The 24,860-nt window shown below is 39.6% G+C and overlaps 1 protein-coding gene across 7 annotated transcripts in view; it reads left to right on the top strand.

Annotated features, from left to right (window-relative positions):
• The window catches only part of ELMOD1 (ELMO domain containing 1), a 42,016-nt gene that overhangs the window by 5,753 nt on the left and 11,403 nt on the right, over positions 1-24,860 (top strand). For 6 of the 7 annotated variants that reach the window (XM_025146870.3, XM_015279594.4, XM_025146871.3 and 3 more), the window contains exons 2-5: positions 11,583-11,675; positions 19,979-20,124; positions 20,267-20,295; positions 21,788-21,885. In XM_025146870.3, coding sequence (XP_025002638.1) covers positions 11,659-11,675; positions 19,979-20,124; positions 20,267-20,295; positions 21,788-21,885 — 290 coding nt within the window. In that variant the 5' untranslated portion in view covers positions 11,583-11,658. Of the gene's footprint in view, positions 1-10,222; positions 10,267-11,582; positions 11,676-19,978; positions 20,125-20,266; positions 20,296-21,787; positions 21,886-24,860 lie in introns of those variants that run through there. The other variant, XM_040707001.1, reaches the window with a different exon arrangement.

The raw sequence follows: 24,860 nt of genomic DNA, 5'->3' as shown, positions 1-24,860 counted from the left end.
GTATGTACTCAGTATGTACATGATCAGTACTCTTCATATAAGAAACAGAAAGCAAAAATAACAACAACAAAACCCAAACTCTGCCTTTTATTTTTTTTTCCAGAATGCTTCAGGTTTTGAGACTTATCCATGACACAGCAACAATTTATTTACTGTATTGGTAATACTTGCACAATCTGGTAGGCAGGCAGGTGATAGAAGTGGGCACCTTAGTATGAACCAAACCTGTGCTCATGGAGACTGTCATCCCTTCCCATAGATCTAATAGGCAGTTATAAGAGCAAGTCTTTTATTCTCTTTCCCACTTTACCTTCACAGAGCTGCATCCATATCAACATTGGCTTGGATGCATACCATCAAACAGGCTGTGCCTCTAGGAAGCATGAAGATCAATGTGGGATTTGTTAAATTTGGGCTTGCTAGGCCTTCATGCTGTCAGTGTTAAGGCAGCCTGGCAAGAACAGATGGGTTGAAGGAGGAAAAGAGGAGTTCATGCTGTACCACTTGCAGAAGGGAGAGGAGCAAGGGTGCTTCTAGAGAAAGATAAGGGAAATGGGATATACTCTGGGCACAGATTAAGAGGTCATACAGTCTGTGCCCATCTGTTTGGTGGGGAGACCAGAATGGGACATCCAAGGATCTTAGATAGTCATGTTCTGTGAACCTTGCTTGCCCTGGCCACTGACAGTACAAGTGTTTGGAGTCAGAGATGGTCTTTCCAAAGATCAGTGCTGTGTCCTTAGGCTGCTGTATACAAATGAGAAGCCTGAGAACTGCTAGATTGAGATTTCCTTTTGGGAGGGAAAATATTTCAGCATTAAGTTTTGATACTACAGACTTTTTTAGCTTTTCATTCCCTTTCCTCCCTCCCACTGGGATGGTTTGAAATTCTGAGGGGTATTTCTTTTCTTGAAGGGGAAATGAGTTGCACAGCGTGAACAAGGAGTTTTCTTGTTCTTCTGCATCCTGAATGTTCAGTTAACATCACATGCAAACCAAGCAATTTGGGAGTAGCTTTGAAGTGTGAAAATAAAAATAAAATCATGATAATCGTTTCAGTCTTACACAAACAAATGGTAATAACAGCAACAAAGAACTGGGAGGAAATCTGCATCAGTGCACTGTGCTATTTCGTACAGGTTACCATCTCAGGTATTGTATCAGCTCATATTACTGATTTATTATAGCTAAGTCTGCTGAAAGCGTTTTAGAAACTTCTTTTACTTATTTTCTTCAAATAATATTTCTAACTACTGCTTTGCCTTTGTGGTAAAGGGCAGGACTATGGAAAGTACATACCCTAAGTCAAAAGAGATGCTGAAGACTTTCAGTGTTGCACTGTGTTAAGAACAAATGTGTTACGGCAATGCAGTCAATCATCCTGCCCTAGTTTGCATTCTTCCTGCCTTTGCTTTGTTCTTTCCCTTCAGTAATAATACTGCAAGAGCAGTTTCCTCTGTTCTTCGTGTTTCTTCTTTCTCATCTTCCCATGTTGTCTTATCCCCCTTTTTCAATCTTCTGACATCAGTCCTTGCCAGCACCCTGTTCTGCCTGAAAATGAGCACCTAAAAGAAAGCAAAGGACAGAACAGGTAGAGGCAGAGGGAAGGAGGGAACGATGGTACCTCCCCCTTTCCTTGCTACTGACCATCTTTCTACTCTTTGAGAAAGGACACCTCCCACGATTACCGCAGGAGGATGTGAGGATGTTTCTTGAGCCCTGAATGGAAGTGCTTACATTTTGCTTACCAGCTGGTATAGCTGTATTGACCTTCAAAGTATTCTGTCTTTGTTTTGCAGGTTTTTATCTTCTTTTACCTGGTCATCATAGTGGGGTGTTTGTGTTACTGTTTCCCTTTTTGCTGCGAATGTCCCTGTCACCAAACTCCATTATAGCTTCCATTCTCCACCACTGATAGAAGCAGAGCTTGATTTTGTTGCTGCTTAGTGTTTGCTTAGGGTACAGAAGGATGAAAGGAGTCTAAATGTAACCCATTTTAGTGTTTTCAACCCTTGATAATGGAAAGTAAAATTCAGTAAGATACTTGTGACTCTTTCAAGCTGAAGATGCAACTGGTAACTGCCAGTACATAAGCCTGTTTGAACGACAGACTTGGAAAGATGCCCTTAAGATGAGTTTTGACCATGTTACCATTTCACTTTTTTTCCTAAGAGTGGCTCCAACCAAAGCATGGGATTTGCACTACTTATAGCAGCAACTTAAGAAAAGTTTCTTGTTTCCATGGGCAAATAGATTCTTTCTTCCACTTCTACATGCCCCAGACATTAGTAAAATCAGAGAAATCTACCCTGAAGTAGTTATGTGCTTGCTGCCCAGAAGACCCAGAGCTTCTAGCAAGGTCATGTAGTTGGAACTGTCCTGGTTTCCTACCCTCTTGGATGAAATAGTAGGCCATGAAGCTTGCAAAAAAAAAAAAAAAAAAACACAGTGGGATTTCCAGTCATCTTTACTGCAGATAAAGTATGTTGCTCATTTATTGTGGTCCCTCTGCAGATTGTGCTAATTTGGGCAACTAATGGTTGGAGTGTAACACTTGTCATAGGATGCTCAAATACTTCAGTTACTTCTTGACATTATCTACTGACTTGCCTTAGAGAAGTGGTTACTTCCATATCCTCTTTTAGGGGAAACTGTGCCTATAAATTCATAGAAGGACATGCATAAACTCATACATGCTTTACTCTGCATGCCTACCTTGGAGACCTCCATAGTAAAGTTGTCACTGGCATGTCAAAATAATCTGAGTGCAGTGATAGGAAAATTTGGTATCAAATGGAACAGTTTTCTGATAGACCAGTATGAATTGTATGACTCTCACCCAATTCCAGGGTAATTCAGCTGCTTTGTGTTACTCTAGCCTGAAAGCACTGTCTGACCTATAACCTAACATCTCTGCTATCATTTGTTTGTTTGTTTTTGTAAGTTAGCCACCTAAATATGAAAGTCTACAGTTACACATGATTTCAGGCTGGTACTTGCTGTGTAGTTGTATTAATCTGATGGCTGCATTTATTCTACCTTTTCCAAGCAAAAATAACACATTGGAAACGATGGGGAAGGAACAGAGAAAGGGTGAGCTATTGATAGGATGTTTTTCCACATAGCTATTGTTTACTGGAAACTGGTAAAAATCTGGCAAATCTAAGCTTCAGTTAATTTTGAAAGCAAGCCCATACTTCATTTTTACTCTTTACCTTATACCCTCAGCTAATTTAGGTAGTGAGGTAGAAACGAAGAGGGAAAGGCAAGAGAGTCTAACTTATTCCCTGTTGAAAGTAGTCATTTTGGAGGATGGAGGGGAGGCAGTAATGAGTCTGAGAGCTAACCAGGTTGCCTCTTCTGGATTTTATGCATCTAGTCTCATGTGATTTATTCTAAGCTTGAAGGAACGTTGCTACCAAGTATGATATTTTATTTAGAACAGGCTGCCTCGCAGTCCAAGTTGTTCTACAGTGTGTATGGAAACAGAGCAAGTATGCCAGAACCATGGCACTGTAAGCCATGTAGACAGACCTGAGCCACCTGGATGTGGCTGCTGCTCTACTGGGTGAACTCATAAGGGGCCAAGTTGAAAGTTCATGAGAAATGGCTAAAAATTATGCCTTTTCATAAGGCATGAAGTAATAAAGAAAGAAAGAAAGAAAGAATCAATTTGTTGTGGCTTGAAAGCTCTTCTCAAGCATGAGACTTCATTTTCATTTAATTTTTCATTTTTAGCTGACATATTACCTACTCAGTCTTCTTCTTGATCAAATATACTTTCTTCAAAAAAAAAATTAATAAAGTAAGCTTGTTAAGAATGGAAACATTGAAGACGGAGACAACACTTAAAGTATTTCAGCATCTGGTTGCATTTCTGGAAGACTGCAGTATTCTGGGGTGTGGAAAGCTGCTTCTTTTTAACCTCACGTTTTGCATTAGAAAAAGAATGTGCCCATTGAAATCTTCACTACTGGCCTGAAGGGACTTAATTTTCTTCTTCCCTCCGCATCTTTCAACACTGTAATGGAGCAGAACTAATAGAAATCAGTAAAAGTAATTATTGCCATAATTCCACATACAAAATATATGTGTATGCATGTGTGCCTCCCTTGCTGAAGTTCTAGGATTTAGTTCTTTTTAAAAAGCCAAATATGGAACCAAAGACTTTGTTTTCAGGGGCAGATATCAACAATGAATTGAAGATGCTTCTATGATGTTGAGCTTTTGGTTTGATGTTATCTATGATGTTGAGCTTTTGGTTTGATGTTATCTATGATGTTGAGCTTTTGGTTTGATGTGGCAAAAAGTGGCTTTTCTACTTAGTAGTTGCCAGATGATTGTTATCTACTGACAAATTTCAGTGTGTAGACCTAAGTGGATGGTGTTAGAGGTAGCCTGCAATATGAGGTTTGGTAAGTGAGTTTCCTTGAATCCAGGTGTAGTTTTACTTCTCAGTGACTCTTACAGGCATTGTAAAACCCTCCTGAAGCTTCCTTGTTTCTGTCACAAATCTGTGAGATTATTTAGCACTTTAAGAGGCAGTAATGACCTGGAGTGAAATGCTGGTGAGATTGCAGAATTGTAGACTTTAAAAGCATTATTTAGCAGTTTGGGGGGAGGGTTTTTTTTTGTGTGTGTTTGTCCTGCCTCCTCAATCCTGATTTAAAGCTTTTACTTGGGGCTTCTTCTTTGGATTGCATAAGCATTGTAATGTGCTCATGCTTGAAGGACCTTTTAGAGCGGAGTAAAATTCAGTGAGGTATGACTTTGTGTCCAGCCTCTCTTTCATTCTCCTAGTGAAATACAGAATTGTAAAATGTTAATGTGTGATAGAGATTGGAGAGAAAACCTTATTACCTGTGACAGCGTGGCTGAAGTCAAGTCTTGCTCATTAGCTTCCTCAATCAAATGTGACATTTTGTTCCAAGATATTCTTCTAAAGAATGCTGGCTGTTGAACACAGCCTTGTCTTGAGCACACAGAAATGAAAATCCTGTGGGAAACTGAGCTTATACAGAACAGGCATCAGCTCAGGTGGGTCCTGGGTACGCCAGTGACTGTTTCTACTGGTGTAGGGTAAAGCCACTTCAGAGCAAACACAAAATGCATTTGAATTCCATGAAACTGAAGCCTGAAGTGACATGTTCTGAGGAGCCTTTTCAGCAATGGTGCAGTTTCCAAGGACGTTGTGAGTTGGAGAAGTATATGTGCTGTATTTACTGTAATTTTTAAGGACCTGTAAGTAACTGTAGAATCATAGAATGGCCTGGGTTGAGAAGGACCTCGAAGGTCATCGAGTTTCAACCCCTCGCTGTGTGCAGGGTCACCAACCACTGGTTGCTGCCCAGAGCCACATCCAGCCTGGCCTTGAATGCATCCACAACCTCCTTGGGCAACCTGTTCCAGTGTGTCTCCACCCTCTGTGTGAAAAAATGTCCTCCTAATATCTAACCTAAATTTCCCCATCTCAGTTTAAAACCATTCCCCCTTGTCCTATCATAATCCACCCTCGTAAACAGCTGTTCCCTTTCCTGTTTATATGTTCCCTTCCAGTATTGTTCAAGTAAGTACACTGCAATTAAGACTAGCAAAGATCCTCTGTTTTTATTGGGTTGTTAAATATATATATTATATAATATATTTGTATATAATTGTATATTAAAGTAATATATTATTTTATATATAATATAATAATATATATTATATATTATATATTTATAATAATAATAATATATATAATTTTTTTAAGCAACTTTTATTCCAACTTCAGGTATCACTGCAAGTTGGAAAGTGCTGTTAGGTACATTTCATGGTAAACAGTGCAATTTATATAGGATTTTAGTGAGAAGTTGATAGCTCAAAAACTAATAAGATAGCAAAAACTTCTGCACCCTGATGCTACCCTATCCAAGTAATCTATAAAGCAGACATAACTCAGGATACCTGAGATCTTCCCTTAAGAAGCACTGGGTGAAGCAGGGGATCGAAGGCTAGGAGAGAGCTCAGGAGGTCTTCTGCCCAACCTCCTGTTTGCAGCAGGCTCAGTTCTAAGGTCAGGCCAAGCTGCTCAAGACCTTGTCCTCTCCTCCAACATTTGCAGCCTCTGCTGAACCTGCTCCAGTTCATTGGTGTCCTTTGTGTTTTGTTGGTACCCAAAATCAGATGCAGTCCCTAAATGTGGTCCAATGACCACTAAGTAGGGGAAGGCAGTTCCTTTCCTTGATCTTCTGGCTGTGCTTCTCTTCATGCAACCATGAGCACTGTTAGCTTACTTTGCATACTGCTGGCTCTTGGCCACCTTCCTAGCCAAAAGGACCTCCTGAGACATTTCATGACATACATATTTGTCCCCTTTTTAATTCTAGCCATTGCACATTGGTGCTTTGGGTAGAGGAGCATTAATAATTCCATCTCAAAAAAAGAAAAATATATATATATATCTCCAAAGCAAAACACTTTTGGTGACATAAGACTTAAACCTGTTGTCCCTTGCAAATAAATATTTCTAGGCATTTGAGGTCAGTGATGGATAGGTGGCAATTCAGGATGCTGCTGGAAACAAAAGTTGCAACCTGTGTCAACAACATGATGGTGTGAATGTCCCTTTTCCTACACTTAAGATGACTGTACAATAACTGCCTTCTACTTCAAACGTATTTTTCTTTTTTTATTTTTGTGAGGAGGGAAACTTGAACTAACAGTAATCTAATGATCCACATTAACAAAGTCTTATATTCAGCCTGCTTATCTTAATGGTTCTCACGATATGTGTCTTCAGCACAGCTATTCCTTCTTTGCAATTAGAATATAAACCTTCTAAATATATTTGGAATATGTCATTGGCTTGGAAAACAAACACTGTGAAGGTTTCCTTTTATTATATTTTATCCTGCATATGTGGTGATTTATGCTAAATAATACATCTTTTCTTTTTTTCCTCAACTGAAGCTGCAGCTGTCTTAAGGACAGACAAAGCAACCCCTCAGCTACAGAGCAAGATGTGACTTTTAAGTCCTTCTTGACTTCCTTAAGCCTCCAGCCACTGCTAACCTTTCAGATAGATGCCTGTTTTGCTGTGCTGCTTAGAAGGTTGTAAATAGCCACAAGAGTCCAACTACTTAATGCTTGTTTAAGGAATTTATATTTTGACAAAGAACTTGAAATAGTTTTGCTGTGTTGTGTAATAGTACTGCATCTCTGCCAAGAAGTTTTGCTGCTAGTTTTAGGAGTGGAAACTCCTGTCTCTTTTAAGATAAACTGGATAAAACCATTTACAGTGAACAGGTATCTGTGTGCTGTGGGAGGGAGGAGTTTAATTTCTTATAAGTGGGGTAGATGAAATTGTACAAGCTGAGAAACTTGAGCACGTGGGAGATCCAAACCTGTGTCCTTGCTGTGTGATCTCCCACCTATAGCCTCAGAATCCAAGTCCCAAGTGCAAACTTAATACATTCTGCCAGGAGGTTTTCAGTGGTGGATCTGTGTGCTGTTGGTGTAAGTGCTTATTGGGTACCAATATCTTGTAAAACAGCTTACGGAATCAAACCTGATTGTGTTTAAATCTGGCCTAGCATCTGACTGGAATTTAAAGGGAAAAAAATCCACCACTGACACCAACTTAAAGACTACAAATAGAGAAGAAAGGAAGTATCTTCCAGGTTTCTCAGTGACCAAATGTGAGTTTGTATAGCTTAAAGTAGAAATGTTATTCTTAGGCTGCAGGTGAAAGTGCCGACGCAACCCCTGGAGCGCTGGGTGTGTGGAGTGACCAGCAGCCTGTCCTCGCTGGGTGCCCACTGGCTCTCCGTGTTCAGATGTGACCTCATGACTGAAGTATTTCTGCAGGAATCTGCGTTTTGAGAAACTGATCAAAACTCCCCAAATCCATAACCTGCATGAACTTCTCATCAAAGGATAAATTGGCTAATTATTCTCTTTCTTTCTGCAAGCTCACAAATGTTCATTAATTCAATTACTGTCACTTGCAGAATGTTTTTCTTCTATGTTTCCTTTACTACAAGTGGAACTTAAAAGCCTTTCTTGTCTTCAGATATTGAACTTACTGAAGAAACTCTTCTCGTATACTTTTCCTTAAGAAGACAGGAGACAGAATTAAATCCCTCCCCTGATCACAGATTCTTTTTCTTCCCCTAAGCGCACCTAATGACAGTTGCCTGAAATTTGGGGGGAAAGCTTCTCTAAAGCAGTGTAAATATAGTCCAAAGCTACAGCTGTTTTTCTTACTATCTGAGATGTTGTAACAACTTTGGGAGTAAAAGAGACCAGTCATTAATTTTATTTGAGATATTGTTTTTCTTTTTTTCTCTCTCTCTTTTTCAGTTAAAAGGAATCTATTTCATTTTAAGTGGGAACAGGTTTGTAGAAACTAGGAGTTGTGGCTCTCAAGGTTTATGAATAATTGAAGTTGCTCAGCTGTTATTGTGGAAACATATATTTTTTTTAAGAGTTTAAACATTGTTTTCTTCACACACACACACACACACACACACACACACAGTCTTTACTGAACTCCACCTGCCAGAGTTCAGGGAGCATGTGGACAATGCTCTCAGACATACGACTTGAATTTCGGGTGGTCCTGCATGGAGCCAGGATTCAGTGGTTGGATTCAGTGGTGCTTGCACAGAATACCCCTTTCAACTTGGGGTATTCTGTGGTTATAAGGCATCAGTGTAGGCTCTGTGTAATTTATTTGCTCTGAAAGTCTTGCCTCCAGGTCTTGAAAGCTTGCATGGTGGTCAGGTGGAACATGATGGCTTTGGGCTTCAGTGAAGGAAGCTGTTCTTACAGCTGTGTTAACCTGGCTGTGGGCTGGGCCCATGCTGTCAGGGACTGGCTGTAGAACTTGGTGAGGCAAACTTCTGTTAATCTCCACTCTGAAGAGCTTTGATGTGGGCTTTTGTGGCATTACGACTCTAGAGTTTCTGTAGGACATGAGGTAATGTCTTTAAGTTGCGCTGAGGGAGGTTCAGGTTGGATATTAGGAAGATTTTCTCCTCAGAGAGAGTGGTGAGGCAGCGGCACAGGCTGCCCAGGGAAATGGTGCAGTCACCATCCCTAAAGCTGTTCAACGTGGAGATGTGGCACTGAGGCACGTGGTTAGTGGGTATGGTGGGTATGAGTTGACAGTTGGACAGATGATTGTAGTGATCTTTCCAACCTTAATGATTCTGATTCATTTTTGAGACTTTTTTCCTTTCCTCTTAGTTAAATGGAGAATTATTCTTTTGACTAAATCTAGGGGTGAGTTTTTAAAAAGGTTTAGAACGCTTTTAATACTTGTTATGTCAGCTATGCTTTTTCTTCCCAACTAATATCCTTCCTTTGAGTTTAGTTCTCTGAGTGAAGGCAGATGTTTATGAACAGCAGTATTAACTTCTTAAGAGCTGGTTTTTGAAACAGTCTAATTTTTAATGAGCATTCAAATCAAACCTATAATTGGCTGTAGCTGATAACTGTACTTGAAGGGAGAATGCTTTGCAGCTCCCACCATGATGTAGTTGGATGAGACAGCCCTGGAGCGCAGGCAAGTGATTTCTTTTCCCCTTGATCCTGCTGCTTTACTCTCACTTTGTTGTCAGCATAGACCTTGATCAGGAAGAGGAAGGAGCTGACCTTGGAGGCTGAGGCTTGCACACCCTTCAAGGAAGCGTTGATCTGACAACTCCTGGCACCTCTGGCATCTTCCTTACACGGCTGCCTTCATGGGTCAAATGCTGTGCTGAAGCTCCCTTTGTTCACCCTCCCTTTGATGCTAAAAAGCTGAGACTCAGCTGTGAGAATCTTTCACAAGCAGTATCTTTTAAACAGCAAATTATTGGACTGGAGAAGGGGAGCAAGTTACATCCCCTCCAGTTTTTGCCTGTCTCCTGTGCTCCCTGTGCCTGCTGCCATCAAAGGTCTATCAAAAGCTGTAGCAGGAGGTGCTAGGAGCCTGCATACTGCTTTTATTGAAGAGCCGGAGCTTGATGGCAGCTTCTCTCTGCCCTTGCAAGCAGGTGTCACTGCAGCCACCACCAATTACAGCTGTATTCAGGGGACAGCAACATGATTCAGCCAGTCAAAAACAATATAAATGAAGGAAGCTTTCACAGTTCAGGGATTATATATTTTTAGTAAGTAGTATGAGATGTAATCCAACAAGATAGCTGCGTTTTTGTGAACTTAAACACTGCTTCTGTTCCTGTCAACAGGCAACAGCATAGTGTAAAACTTGTGAAATGGAACAAAAATAAGAATAAGGTAGGCTAAGAAGACTTTTATCCCATCAGTGCTGATAGATCCTGCAAAAAAAAAAAAAAGTGTGTATGTATATATGTATGTGTGTATATATATATATATATATATAAGTTTCTTTAGACTCAGAGCTTTCCATTGTGTGACAAGAGACCAGATTTTGAAGGCCTTCAGATTCTCTTCAGTGGACTGCATGAAGTGCTAAGGAAGAATTCTCTTAAATCACTTCTTAACAGCGTAACCTTCATCCAAGCCTGCATGTGTGTTTTGTACTAGTACAAAACTTGAAAATGTGTTGCCTTTAAATCTTAGATGAAATTTTCCCAACAGTGTGAAACTGTTCTCCTTTGTTTTCTGGCATGATTAAAAAAAAAAAAAAAAGTTTTATTGTCATTTACAGGAATATAAATAAAGTACAGTAAACTGAGAAGTCTGAATCTCTTCACATACGAGTATGTGCAGTATTTAAATAATTCCTTACTGCAGGTTTCCTAAATGAGGTGACTGGGGAGAGTGATTGGGATGTGACTGGGGAGAGGCTGTAGTGCATGGGCAAGGTTACATTTGTAAGTTGGTTGGTTTTTCTCGTGTTGTTATTATTAATTTATTAATTTATTTTACTTCAACTCTTCTTGTTCTTCTTCTCCACTTGAAAAAATTGGTAGTTACAATGAAAATTAACTGTAGCACACCAGGGCTCAGAACGAATGGTCAACCTTGACAACTGTGTCTATGTTAAGACATCGTATGTATTATGTGTAAAATTTGACTCCGGGGAGGAAGGTAATCACCAGACATCTCTCACATTGGATGATGGGACTCGATAGGTCAGATTGATGATTGGAATTGATCTTTGAAGGTCTTTTTAACCCAAATGATTCTAAGATTCTAAAAATTAAATCTAGAACCTCTACTGGCTTTTAGCTTACAAGCTGCTTTTACCCAACGTCTCTAAGTACTGTTGTAACTTCTGGAGAGAAAAGGGTTTCTAACACCCAAGAGAGAGGAATGTCTCTTGACGCTGCTGCTTGGAAGCTGCTGTGAACCCACAGGTGTTTGAAACAGCTTGAAGGAAAATCTGGATGTTCTTACTTTGTGCTCTGATTCAAAGATTCGATTTTTCAGAAAATAAACATGGGTTGTGTGCTGGACAAAATGTGTGTTCAGGATGAAGAGACAAATTATAACTTCTGTTTTTATCGATGTGATATTTCTTAAATATCTGTGGGAACATGGGAAAGATCTTGTTTAAACAGCAACATAGAAAACTGAAGTACCACTTTCTCTCGGTTAGTAAATACATCGCAATTCTATTTCTACAGCTCTGGTATCACCTGCAAAGAAGAGGTTATTGGTGATCATCAGTTGATTACAGCTGCTGTAACACAAGCCATCATCATGAAACACTTCCTGAGGTAACTATTCTTTATGTTTTTTCAAGTGTTAAGTGATGATAATAATTGCTTCCATGCTGTCACGAGTCAAGTGTTTTAGCTGTTATCAGCAGTATGGGAAATGTGAACTAGTTCAGATGAGATTTGCTTCCTGGTCACCTAGATTTCGCTACAGCTCTTTTAATTTAAATTTTGCTTTTCAGTACTTTATAGAAACAATGTGGGAAATGTCTTTTGGGTTTGGATTGCTCCATACTAGTAGTGTACCTCTAGTGCCCCGTGTGTCTGTTTTTGGCAACTTGGAATTTTGGAGAACTGTTTGTGAAGTTGCAGAAGGGAGGATGCTTGATGAACATATGCAGATATTTTTGAAGCTGGCTCTGCTCCATTTGCTCCTGTGTATGACTTGCAGTTGTTTCTCTGTAAACTAGCAGTAGTACAGGGGACTTGCAAACACTGGTTTTCATTACAGAAAGCTCATGTTGTCTTTATTCTGCATTCAGTGGAGAGAGTTGAACACTCCTAGAAGTTAATACATATCAAAGAACTTAATTTGTGTATAAACCAAAGCAATCATATTCTGTCTGGATGGGAGAAGCCTTTCTCAAAAGGATGGAAACATATGCTTCTGCATAGAGCATCTGTCACTATATTTTTCTCTCTTTTTAGGCTGTTTATAGTATATACTATGGATATCAGCATCATAACCTCCAGTCTGATCATCCGTAATGACTGTTGTGAAGCCAGCCTTGCCCCAGGCATTTCTGTGGGATGTTCGGTTTGGTTTCTTTAGGCTTTTTTGAGTCAGCTGCAAAAAAGACCTAAGCAAAAAAGTGTAAAGTGGTTATTTATTTGCTAACACCCACAAAAGACAGCTAAGATTTAATGAGCCATTAGGTTGAGCATTAGTGTGTTCCCTTTTGACCTTATCAGCGTGGTGAGAGGGTTGGTTGCTGCAGCTCTATGGTGCAGATTCTGGATGGTCCTCAGTCCTGGATGCTGATTCAGTGACCTGTTGGTTTATAGCCATACTGGGGCATTTCTTCTTGAATCCTGCCAATGATTGCTGTCTCAGTACTCCTATAACTTCTACCTTTCTTTCTCTGTACAGATTTGTTTATTATTATTATTTTTAAGCAGCATAACCTGAGGTTACAGATTTGTGCTGTGTGTGACCTAGGCAATGATCATTCATAAATAGTCCTCTACCACCCTATGGTTGCAGTGGAAGCCTCCAACATGAAGTCACTGAGAGATTTACAACTTGCTCCCTCCAAGGCCTGGTATCATTTGAGCATAATGTAATTTTGTTCCTGCCTTATGGAGAAACTGAGCTGCTGACTACCTCCAAGCTGGCAGGTCTTCCCTGACTTCTCTTAACACTTATATTTCTCTTTAAACTGCCTGTTCTGCTGTCTTTTGGTTGTCCTGACCTCACAGTGGTTTTTCCACATAGGAGAACTCATGCTGCTTTGATTATTTACGTTCCTCTGTTGCTTCTGAAGAAACCAAGTCCTTTTTTTCTTGGTATTTCTAAAGTGAGTTTTAAAAGTTTTGAGAAGTCTTTATGTTGTTATCTTCTCTTAATTAGCCATGGCATAGGTCATGAAAAGCAATTTCTTGTTTAATTAATTGTTATAGGACTTAATTATGAAAAGTCCAATGTTCTGAATGTAGAACAGAAGGTGAGGTTAGGGGGGTAGGAGGGCACGTGATAGAACACAGCACCTCAAACAAGAAAACACTGTTGAAATGGAAAAACTCTTCTGTTCACTTACAAGAATATGGATTTTTCATATTTGAGATTAATCCTTTAACATGAGACTGATATGAATATTATACTGCTCAAATTGCTTACATATTAAAAAGATACAAGGACATTAAGAAATAAACTATGGTTGTTCTCCAAGAAGAGTGCTTACTGGCAACCGCAAGTTCTGTTACACATTGCTGCTGCAGTTGCAGGCTTCTGTTATAATGAATAAAGCAGTTAAGTTTAGATCTGCGGGGAGATTTCTGTGCAAGATGTTGATATTTAGCCTTCCAGCTTGGAAATCAGCTGGGAAATAAAGAAGTTAACATCTATGGTTTGGTATTTGGTGGTTTTTGCCTATTAGTAGGCTCCCCAGCTACTACTGTAGATCAGGTTGTCCTGAATTGCTTGTTAAGATCAAATGCCGTGTGCTGCTGGTGAGGACTGCTCAGTGTTACACTGCTTTCCTTGGTGCAAAACATGGTTGATGCTGATGGCATCTATAGTTTATGAAACTTCAGTTTTCCTACTTGGACTTATCTGTGCCTCTTGTATAGCAAGTACAGCTGTGAATACAGCACTCCAGATGTCTCACCAAGGCTGAGCAGAGGAGAAGGATCCCTTTCCTATGTATGATCCACAAGTATATGAAGCTGTATGAAAGGCCTCTCATGAAAGGGAATGGAAAATGTAAAACAATGTTGGCTACACTACCAAGACTGCAATTGCTTAGTTTGTACAAATAACACTTGTACATCCTCATATTAAAGGGAAGCAGTAAGAAATTGTTTGCTTTATGCTGTTGACATGGGTAAACTGTTTTACATGAAGATAATAAATCTTTTTCTACTTATATTTAGAATGTCAGACAAGTATACAACATCACTTAAAAAACTATGGCATATTGTTTTACTGCTTCTCATGCATATATTTACTCAAGATGTGGGTTGGATAGTTTAGGGTTTTGTTTTTGGGGGATCTTTGATTGTGTTGTGTTCTGTGTATTTTGATTTTCTTTGTTTTCTATTAAGATATCCTCTCAAAGGTAGTCTTTACCTAGTCCAAAATGGCTTGACTCTGAAGTTACTTATCTTCTTTGACAGTCACCATCACTGCTTAAACTGAAAAGTGAAATTGGTGGTGTAAAAGTAGCCTAGAAATGTTGCTCATAATCCATGAACTCCAAATTCAGATGCTGAATGAGGCATTAATTAAAAAGATGTGAGAAAAATGTGTGCTCTGGTGCCATGTAATAAGACTGTCTTTGACAAACTGAAGTCCTAAGGCGCTTGAACAATTAAAATGCAAAAAACTCAAAATGAGTCATAAATTGACTCAGTTGCTTATGCATTCTAATTTCTCAATCTGAAATACTTCCTATGTTCCTGCCTGTCACAGAGCTGTATTGCACATCTGCATAGCCAAGAAGGGGATGTGCTTATTTGTGCAAGTGGAAGTGACTTTGACATCTGGATATTTCATGAGTATTTTATAAGATTGTCATATTTAGACGTCAGTGTCTTTAATGTAGCTGCAGTTTCTTTGCCTCTTCATTTACTGTTTTTCAACAGCTGCTGCTTTCCAGTGGGAAAAACTTTTTTTTACATCAACACTCCAGTAACTGGAATAACTCTAAACCCAGGGGCACGCGTTCACCAGTAATCTGCAGGACTCTTATCTTCCTGACGGTGTTTGTACTTCTAGTCCAAGGCTGTGTCTAAATGAAAGCAGCTGTTCTATGTCTCTTTTCTTTTGCAGCTTGCTCTTATCTGAATTATCCCTGAAGTTTAAAATATTATTTATTAAACAATAGAACTTTCCCTCAGTGAAATGTTTAATCCTTCCACGCTTTTCTTTTTTTTTGGTAGAGAGTTTTGAGGAGTCTCTTGGTGACACTCACACACTTCCACCTTGATCGTAACTTACATGAAAATTCTGTAACACTGGCAACTTGGAGAACCACCTGTGGCAGAAATTATAGCTTCTGTCAGTAAATCCTAAAAACTTCTGATGGCAAAAGAGTCAGCGAGCACCAGCAATTTTAAGCACAAGTTCTGTTTTATTGGAGTTGTATCAGATGAAATGAAAATAAAGCCAGTAGAAAGCAAGAGAAGGGAGCGTGGAAAGCTGCTGTTAAAAACTACTTTTATATGTTCTCTTGTTCCTATGGAGACTTACTTTCATCTCTAAATGGAGAGATGAGTTTCAGTTGTCAAATCTAAAAAAGTACAGAACGAAAATTTCTTTTAGTTAATAGCACAATTGTGTATGGCAGAAATGATGACAAGTAATTAGTCCTTGGTTGAGCTTCTGTACACAGTTTCAGTTGCACAAATAAGCCAAAGATGGTCAAGTTAATTAAATTCTCACAGCATAGTATCACTTGCTTAATCACTTACTTGATCATCTTGTCCATGCGCAGCTAAACCGTTTGTCTTCACCTTCTCAAGACTTTATCCTGTTGTGTAACGCTTTCTTCACCAAGCTGTTTTTCGGGAAAAATAATTGCATAGGTGCCTTTCCTATCCACAGGACCTAAAACAGGGTTTGGTCTCGTGCCCAGTGACAGGACAAGGTACAATGGGCACAAGCTGAGACAGGAAGTCTGAACATGAGGAAGAACTTCTTTTCTGTGAGGGTGACAGAGCACTGGAACAGGCTGCCCAGAGAGGTTGTGGAGTCTCCTTCCCTGGAGATACTCAAAACCCTCCTGGGTGCTTTCCTGTGCAACCTATGGTAGGGAACCTGCTTTAGCAGGGGGTTGGACTAGGTGATCTCCAGAGGTCCCTTCAGCCCCTGTGATTTTGTGGTTTCCCAGCTTTAGTTACATTTTTCATTTTACCCCGGGTATTTACTCAGTTTGTTACTCTCTCTGAAAATACCAAGGTTCTGAAGCTACCAGCAAAGGGGACGGAAAGGAAAGGAAAATAAACAGAAACTGATAAAATAGAAGGTGTTTATCCATTTCAGAAATGTTGCACAGAAACTCTTTTCTATTTCTTCTTGTGTCAGTAGAGCACTGATTGTTGCATTATACACACTTGTTACTTAGACTGTTGTGGTGGTGGCTTTAAACATTGAATAGCACTTCATGAGTCTCCTCCAGGCATGCAAGAAAATGCATATTCGTTTCTAAAGTCTTCTGTTCATTTGTTCATTTTGTTTTGGTATCCTAATAACTAGTATACTTTTCCACTGTATTAACATCAGTTTAGTGATGCTTTTTGAGAGCCAATCTGGCAGAGCTATGCCGAACTGCATTGGTATTTCTCAGGAGCTAACAGGAAACTTCCGACGTCCAAGTGACGTGGTATCAATGTGGTATCAATGACTAGGACTGTCTCACCTGACTTCTTGTGAGGCAGTTGTGCTTCCTCTCATATGGCATCCTCAACACAGGAACTGCCTGTTAATTAGGCCTGTGTGCATTAGCATGTTATCGCACAGTATTTTAATTTTACCTGAGAGAACATTCATGTGAACTCTTCTAAGGTGCTGTGCATGTATAAACACAAACTGTAGACCTGTATTGTTGCATGCGATAAGGGAGGGGGAGAAGCTCATGTCAGGGTGGGAAAGGGTAAATTGCAAGTCTCTTAAGAATGTCTTCCGTTCTGTAATGCTCCTGCAGTTGAAGCTTACCTCAGAAACTGAGACATAGTTGTGCAAACCCTTCTGAAAACTGTGAATAACTACACAGACTAGTAGGGGAGCACGCTGTTTTCCGTGCCAAGAAAACCTTCAAGGCCAAGCAGGGAAAAAAGCCAAAAAATACCGAGATTCAGTGGAGAGAAGGTTTGGAATTGCTCTAAAACAAACGAGTTAATGCTACCACAGTAGTCAGACACATGCTTAAAGCAAGGCTTCTATGAGGGTTCTTAACAGTATTCTGTGTCTTCTATTATAGCTACCAGTGCTTCTGCTTTTCTGAAGTGCAAAGCAGCTAAAATAAAACTTAACTTATTCACAAGTGTGCTTTATTACAGGACTTCTGCCAGCAAAAGTTCCTTTTTGTAATGAACAGCTCCTTGAAAACAAGCTTGTATTACCTTTCATGCTGTTGTAATCTTGAGATGGATGTAGTAGAGAATTGAAGGTATCTTCAAAGGCAAATTTTCTTCTATAAGTAACCTAGTCAAAAGTAGTGTTTGTCTGCTTTATTTGCTATAGGTGCTAAGTATGGTTTAGTGAATCACATGTACTGTTTGTGTGTTGTAGTGGCTTTCTTTAGTAGATACATTTTTACGTAGCTATTTTTTGTTCAGACCACAGCCAAACCAAATTTCAGTTCTAAATGTGATTGCAACCATGAAATATCACAGCTCATCCTATTTAGAATGTTTCCTTTGTTTTGTTAACCTGCCACTGAATATAAAGGCAGCAACATATAATCAAAGGTGTAATTCAAATGCACCTAACACATTCTATTTTTCTTTGTATTGGGAATTTACCCACATCACACAGTATGATAAGAAAGAAAGTCTGGGCAATAAAGTGGGTTGTGATGTTTCAGCCCTAGAGGTAATTAAGTGTAGACATGAACTTTCTTACAGAAGTTTTTGTTTTGTTTTGATTTGGTTGTTTAATGGGATTCATTTCCTTCATTAGAAGGAAATCTCATGTGGGCTGCTATGTGAAGTTAAGCAAACCTTTCCTCCCTTCTTTCCATGTAAATGAGCTCTCTGGGTAATGACTTGAAGGCAAAGCAGACCAAAAAGAGAATGAGTTCAATTTCTGCTACAAACATTTGATAAAAGGCCAGAACTTTGTCATTCTCTACCTTCCAGTTTGATGTTAATTACTGCATGCGTTTCTCTGGACCTTTAACCTGAGCACAGAGGTGGGTTGTGCTGTGGAGGCTGAGGGATGGCTGTACATGTTGTGTTGTGATTTGTGTGGGAAGACAGGCTGTTAAAGTCAGCTCTTTGATGGTTGATACCAAACATCTACTGGAAGAACTGAAATGCATAGTGTGAAGTTGTGGGCTTGTTTTCAAGCCACTGTGAGACATTGCTGCTGAAGGTCTTAGCTGACTCTGTATGAGACTTACTCTTTAAGTGTCTTACATTTCTGACTTTTTGGCTGATGATGGACTTATCTTCTGATAGCTGTTCTTGTTTTTAATACTGAATTGATTGCCTACCATGAAACATCTACAGAATTCTCACAACAGTGTGTTCTGGCTCATCTTGGGATGGGAGGACCCAAATATTTCCAGGTCAGCAGCTGAAATTTTTTTAACTGACCCAAAACTTGATTCCAGCGTGGGAGTCTTTCTTCTTTCTTTGGGTTCCACTTCCTATCTTTATGCAACAGGAAGCCTCTGCTGCATAAAGACAAGGGGTTTTCCTATACACAGGCGTTTAGGAGTGTTAAGTGAATTAAGTGAAAGTGTGAAGATAAAGTGGATGCTTTTAAAGCATGCTAAATACTTGTGTGAATGCTCTCCATTTAGACATAAAATGGCTTTAGTTCCCTTTAGTTTAATCCCTCTTCAAAGGAGATTAAGCTAAAGTGAGCATAAAGCAGATTAAACTCCTGTGTGGACTTTAACATGAGTTAACTTATCTTCCCTTTCCTGAACGTCCTTCTGCAACTTGCCCTTCAGGATGTGTTGCAAAACGATGGAGCTCTTCCAGATTTATTGAAGCTATACTGATTTAAGTATCTGGAATTTAATATTTTCAGAATAACCAACCACTCCACTGTAGAGGATAGTAAGGAGTCGTTTAACAAATTTCCTTTGAAAGTGTCAAAGGTATGTGGAAGAGATAAAAGGCTCGTGATGAATGCACGCAGACTTACAACATAAAGGATCAAATCATTTCTGACCACATAACAGCAAGCTAGCTTGTTGAAGTTGTATGGATGCTTTCATAGAATATAGACACAGAATGATTGCAATTGGAAGGGACATCATGGAGACCACCTTGTCCAACATTTTGTTCAAGCAGGAGCTACTTAGAGGGGGATGTCCAAGACCAGTCCAGATACCAGTGTTTCCATTGTTGAGTCTTAGCGATTTGCCTTTTCTGAGATGTGCTTTTGACCTCAAGGGTACTGAGTGATTTGTCCCACATCTCATGTCATGGTGCTTTCAGGGGGGTTAGATACTGGGGTAACGTGGTAGGGGTGAGGCCTTCATAGCCGTAGAAATAAGAAAGCCAAATTGTGCCCGCGAGTTGTAGCTCACAAAACCTGTTTTTGGGATGGGTTTATATAACTGCAATAGCCCATGGTGTGTGGGCATGATAGCAGCTGCCATGCTTAAAAAAAAAAAAACAAAACACCACACAACTTGAAAATAGATCATTTCTCATGTATTTGTTTACTTCCTGACTTTCATAGGATCACAGGGTAATTCAGACCATAAGGGGCCTCGGGAGATCTCTTGTCCTTTAACAGTCATCAGGATAAATGTTTATAGTGTCAATACGGGTTTTGGTTTAAAGCTGCTCTTAGGCAGTAGGCGTTTTGGGGGTGAGGAAGGCCATTCAATCTCTGTGGTGGCCTTGTTTAAACAAGGCTCTGCTCTAGGCTTATTTTCAGACTTTTTTTTTTTTCCTGACAGAATGTTTATCCAGGTATGCCTGTACTTCTACTGCAAGTGCTTGTGGCGCTGCCTGAAGTTTGTGGTCAGGAAACTAACGGGGCGATGTGAATTGCAAAGGATCTGTTACAATACCAAGCCTGGAGCTGCCAGAACTATGAAAATAGGTAATTAATTCTTCAAGCCTTTGTACCTTTCTGCATGTGCTAAAAATAGTATGACTTTGTTTAAAAAATAATTTATATGCATTTATACTGGATTCATTTAAAATTGTCTGACACAACGCTTTCAAATACTGTTCTCTTACAGAGGCATCACTGAAAGGTTCAAAAAGTAAGGTGAGTGAGAGACCTGATAATTCACCTTTCCTATTGTGTCCTGTCCAGTTTTGTTCAGTTGGCTGTTTGCTCACCATATAAAAATCACTATAGGTTTTTATATAATCTCACATGAAAAGCTCTCCGACTGAGGAAACAGCTGTGACCACCATAGCCTTACAACGCTGGAGAGTGTCCTATGCTGCAGGGACAGTCACAGTGTGGCACTGGTGGAATCAAGTGGGCGTTAGGCCATGGTGGAGACAAGGGTGGTGTTCTGTAATTGAGGGTTTCTTAGATGGGTTCCTCATCACAGAATCATAGAAATCATAGAATGGCTCAGGTTGGAAGAGACCTTAAGGAACATCCAGTTCCAGCCCCCTGCCATGGGCAGGGTTGCCACCCACCAGCTGAGGCTCCCCAAGACCGCATCGAACCAGACCTTGAATGCCTCCAGGGATGGGGCACCACTGCTCTCTGGGCAGCCTGTGCCACTGCCTTGCCACCCTCTGAGTTAAGATTTTCTTCCTGACATCTAACCTAAATTTCCCCTCTTTTAGTTTAAAGCCATTTCCCCATGTCTGATCTCTATGTGCCTGTGTAAAAAGTTGGTCCCCCTCCTTCCTGTAAGCTCATCCTGTCCTAGAGTTTATGTAATCTGCAGTCAGTTACTTACATGCTTTATGCCTCAGTTTCTTTGCCTTTAAAGCAGGAGTAAGAGAAGCTGAAGGCAGCAGTGCCAAGATAGTCAAGAAAACTTTGTTCTTACTTTTTGAATACACTAATGGGAAAGACTCTTTCACTTCATCCTTTCACTATAGCAGTGGTTGTGCTTCTCACTAATCTGAAACAAAGCATTTGTATGTGCATTAAGTTCACTGAACCATTTATTTCTTCTACAAGTTGAGAACCAGTGTTAGTAAAAAGATTACCTCAGCATTAGCAAAAACAATGTCACATTGGCTGTATAGTTGTGCTAAAAGTATATTTGCCTATTCAGAAAGGCAGAATCTTAATCTAAGCAATTCCAATTGTGCAATTTTGAGACAGCACCAGAAAGTTCAAGCTCTTAATTTTTGGAAGGCATGATGATTTCTTTGAAATACTCAACTTCATGAGGCATCTGCAAGGCAATGATATGCAAGAGGAATGAAAAATATATTTTTTTACTGCAATGTGTTGGAAAGGGAGGTTTTGAATGAAGGCTAGCAATCCCAATGTAGCTAGGTTGGTGGCCTGAAGCTGCTGTTCAACTGGGAACTTCCGTGCAAATCTTCACTGGCATCTCCTGCAGACATGTACTAGACTGGCTGCATGGGCATGGACAATTGACTTGCGAGGACAGCATTCTGCAACTAGTCAGTAGGGCTGGAAAGGTGCGTGTGTGTGTGTATAGAGTTGATCCTTCTGGGCTGTTAATCTAGAAGCTGTTGGGTATCAAGTTTATCACTGTTAACTTATTGATTCCCGTGGAAGCTATTGTTCAATATATATCTTTAAAACTTCTTTTTAGCGGCTGCAAACTTCAGTAAGTGTTCACCCCGATGCTATTGAAAAAACTATAGATGACATCATGGAGCTGAAAAAGATTAATCCAGATATAAATCCACAGTAAGTTCATGACTTCCTTATGAAACTAATGGGAATTATTGATTTCTTTTCAGTAGCCAGGTCCATAGAGAACTAGTTCTTCCTAGCTATTTTGGTACACAACTTGAAGATAAATTTTGTTTTTCAGTGTAAAGCTTTGCTGTCAAAAAAAACAATGAAAAAAAATGAATATCCTTTTATTGGGACTGTAATAGGAAACTCCTGAGAATCTGCTTCCTGGATCATATTGTCTTTGTATATTGTTGATATATTGATTTATGGGGGCCGCTTCCCCAGGGATAAAATACTGCCAGTGCAGGTGGTCATGGAAATGACAGTGATGGCTTCTTAACAAGGCTGTAAGAGAGAAAGTGGTCTGTCATAACCAGTAAGCGAGTATATAATTTCTGTATTTTTAAAACTGCTTTGAGTTATTCAAACACAATCTTTAACAGTATACACTTTTTTTTTATGCTGTTGGTTTGAACTATTAATGTCTGGCTAACCCTTGCTGTCCCAGATTGACTGCTGAAACTCCCAGTTCCATCTCACAATATTTTAAGGAGTTGATCACCACCTGTCCAAGCCTTTGGGATTTTGTACATCTGGTAATTCCATAGCTAGGCTTACAAAGTAGGAATATTGTCACAAATAGTCTATGCTTAAGTGGGAAAACGAGGAGGGTGCCACAGCTCAGATGTTTCAGTGTTGCACAGAACACTGATAGCTGAAATTCAGGAAAAATAAATAAATAAAACAGCAGTGAGAAATTAATGATGGTAACACACAAGGAAAACCTACATCTAAATGCAAATGTGCACAGCTCAGAGACTGACCTGTACACTTTACTAACCATAGCGTTAGCAGTTGGGCTAATTGAAGTATTCACTTCCCAGTGTTGCACCCTTGAGTAACAGGGAGGAAAAATGCCAAGGAGAAACATGGAATTAATTGAAATAGTATTTCATGCGATACCAGAGATCATCTGGGTATCCTTGTGGCATTGCCTTTGCTTCTGAGAATTTGTCTTCTAGAAGAGAGGGAGAGGAAGGGTTTAAATGGCTTGTACTTGTTCAGGCCCTGATTACATTTGAATGATTTGGTCCTCATATAAGAGGAAGAAAACCTCAGTATTTTTAGTTTAATCCAGGTATTGTTCATACACTTAGCATAGAACAAATGCTGAATTGATTTTAGGATGGAAACTGTACACTCAGCGTTGTATAGGGCTGAGTCTTTCATACCCATGCTCCCCTTCCCTGGCATCCTCCTTTAATTTGCTGAGACCTTTTCCAGGCAGTAAGGAATGTGGGTCTGGGATGTGTAAGGTGGTGCCACGTACACAGAAGCAAACCCTGCCACTAAATTGCTCCTTAATGTTCATTCATTGAAGTTTAGCTAGACTTTAATAATCTGAAGTGAACGTTCATGTGTGACACTCATAGGTTATATTAAACTCTTCTGGACAGATTTCAGCAGAAGCAGGTCAGGTATATCTTTAGGCAGGATTAAGGAAAATCCACTGGTTTGCCTATTCTCAAACATCACAAAACCTGCATCCAAACTCTCTTGTTCAGAAGCTCTGACCTTCCCTTGCATGGCAGAGGCATAACATCTCCTCGGGTAAGGACAAGGGGACATGTGTCATGCTATGTGTTTTTCTGTAAATCTGTGTGCAGTCATTTTTGTTCACGTAGCATCTTTGCAGAGCAGAGCTGCTATCCCAGGAATGTTTGCAATGAGCCGTTCTTGAAGGCCATGGGTGGCTGTGATCTGAAAAGGAGGTGGTCCCATTTACCAATACCTTTGAAATAAGTGTGTATATTCAGTGGTGGGAGCAAGTAAGCTGAGTAACCAGCTGGCAGACCATGCTGTTCGGTTGTTTTGTAGTTAAAAACACAGTGGCTGTGGCTTAGTGATGCGCTCTGGCAATTCTGTCAGGCTTTTTATCTTTCTTTGAAATGCAACCTTTCTACAAAATGGTGGGGTATAACAAGTGAAGCATGTGAAAACCAAACATCAAAGGGGGGAAATGCTGCTCAGATTATTCCAAAAGGGTTACAGACACAAACAGCATGCAGTTCCAGCAGGAGAAATGGCCTAATGATGACATCCCTTTTTCTGTGTATTAATCTCAAAAGATAAGCGGTGAAAATCCTTCTGCTCGGAAATCTTAATAGTATTAAGGAATAAACAGAATGTTTCAGTGCACCAAACAGGACAAATGAGGAACCTGTGCAGCTTAATACATTACTCTCATCAGTGCAGCCCAGTTCCACTAAAAAAAAATTAATGCCTTATTCCTGTGCATGATCAAATATTCTTGTAGCCATGGCTGTGGTATACTACAGAACTTGTATTTTATAGTAAAATCTTAACCTAAAACTAGATAAATTGTAATTTAAAGCCTTAGGAGTCATGTTGGCTTCTTTCTTTTTTTATTTTTTATGATGCATCAGGTGGATCAACGTTATAAAAATAGAAAAAAAGAAAAGAGCCATTATTGTGACTCTTAACAAGAGACAAAAAGGAAAAAAGCATCTGCCTACAGGCAGATCTTTCAGCTGTGTTACTTCAGGTTTTTAGCTTCTTTATGTGGGCTCTTGTGACATGGAAATAAAATGCTTATTTTTAGCTTTTTGCTGAGTTTCCCCCCTGTCCTTTTTAAATTCACTTTTCTGGTCTCAGGGCATTGTTTGGGAAGCTGCCATTTGAATGAGGGGAAAGATTCAGTGATGTGCTTATAACAGATGTTGAAAGCTGCTGTGTATTGTTGTAATGAGACTTTTGTACGTGAAAATTCACTGTTTCAGTTTAAAAGTCAATTGTTATTTTTTTAATCAAAGCAGTGTGCTGAATAAGACTATGCATTTCGTGAAACCTTGTTTAATGTAATATTCATCTCTTGAAAATCTCCTGCAGTAGTTAAAGCATTGGATTATTGATTTCTTGATGTAACATTATGCATGCGTTAAGCAGGTATGTGTGCTGTCGTG

The sequence above is a fragment of the Gallus gallus genome, chromosome 1, assembly GCF_016699485.2.
Source record: "Gallus gallus isolate bGalGal1 chromosome 1, bGalGal1.mat.broiler.GRCg7b, whole genome shotgun sequence".
Lineage (NCBI taxonomy): Eukaryota > Metazoa > Chordata > Aves > Galliformes > Phasianidae > Gallus > Gallus gallus.
This window is presented reverse-complemented; position numbering and strand designations above follow the sequence as displayed.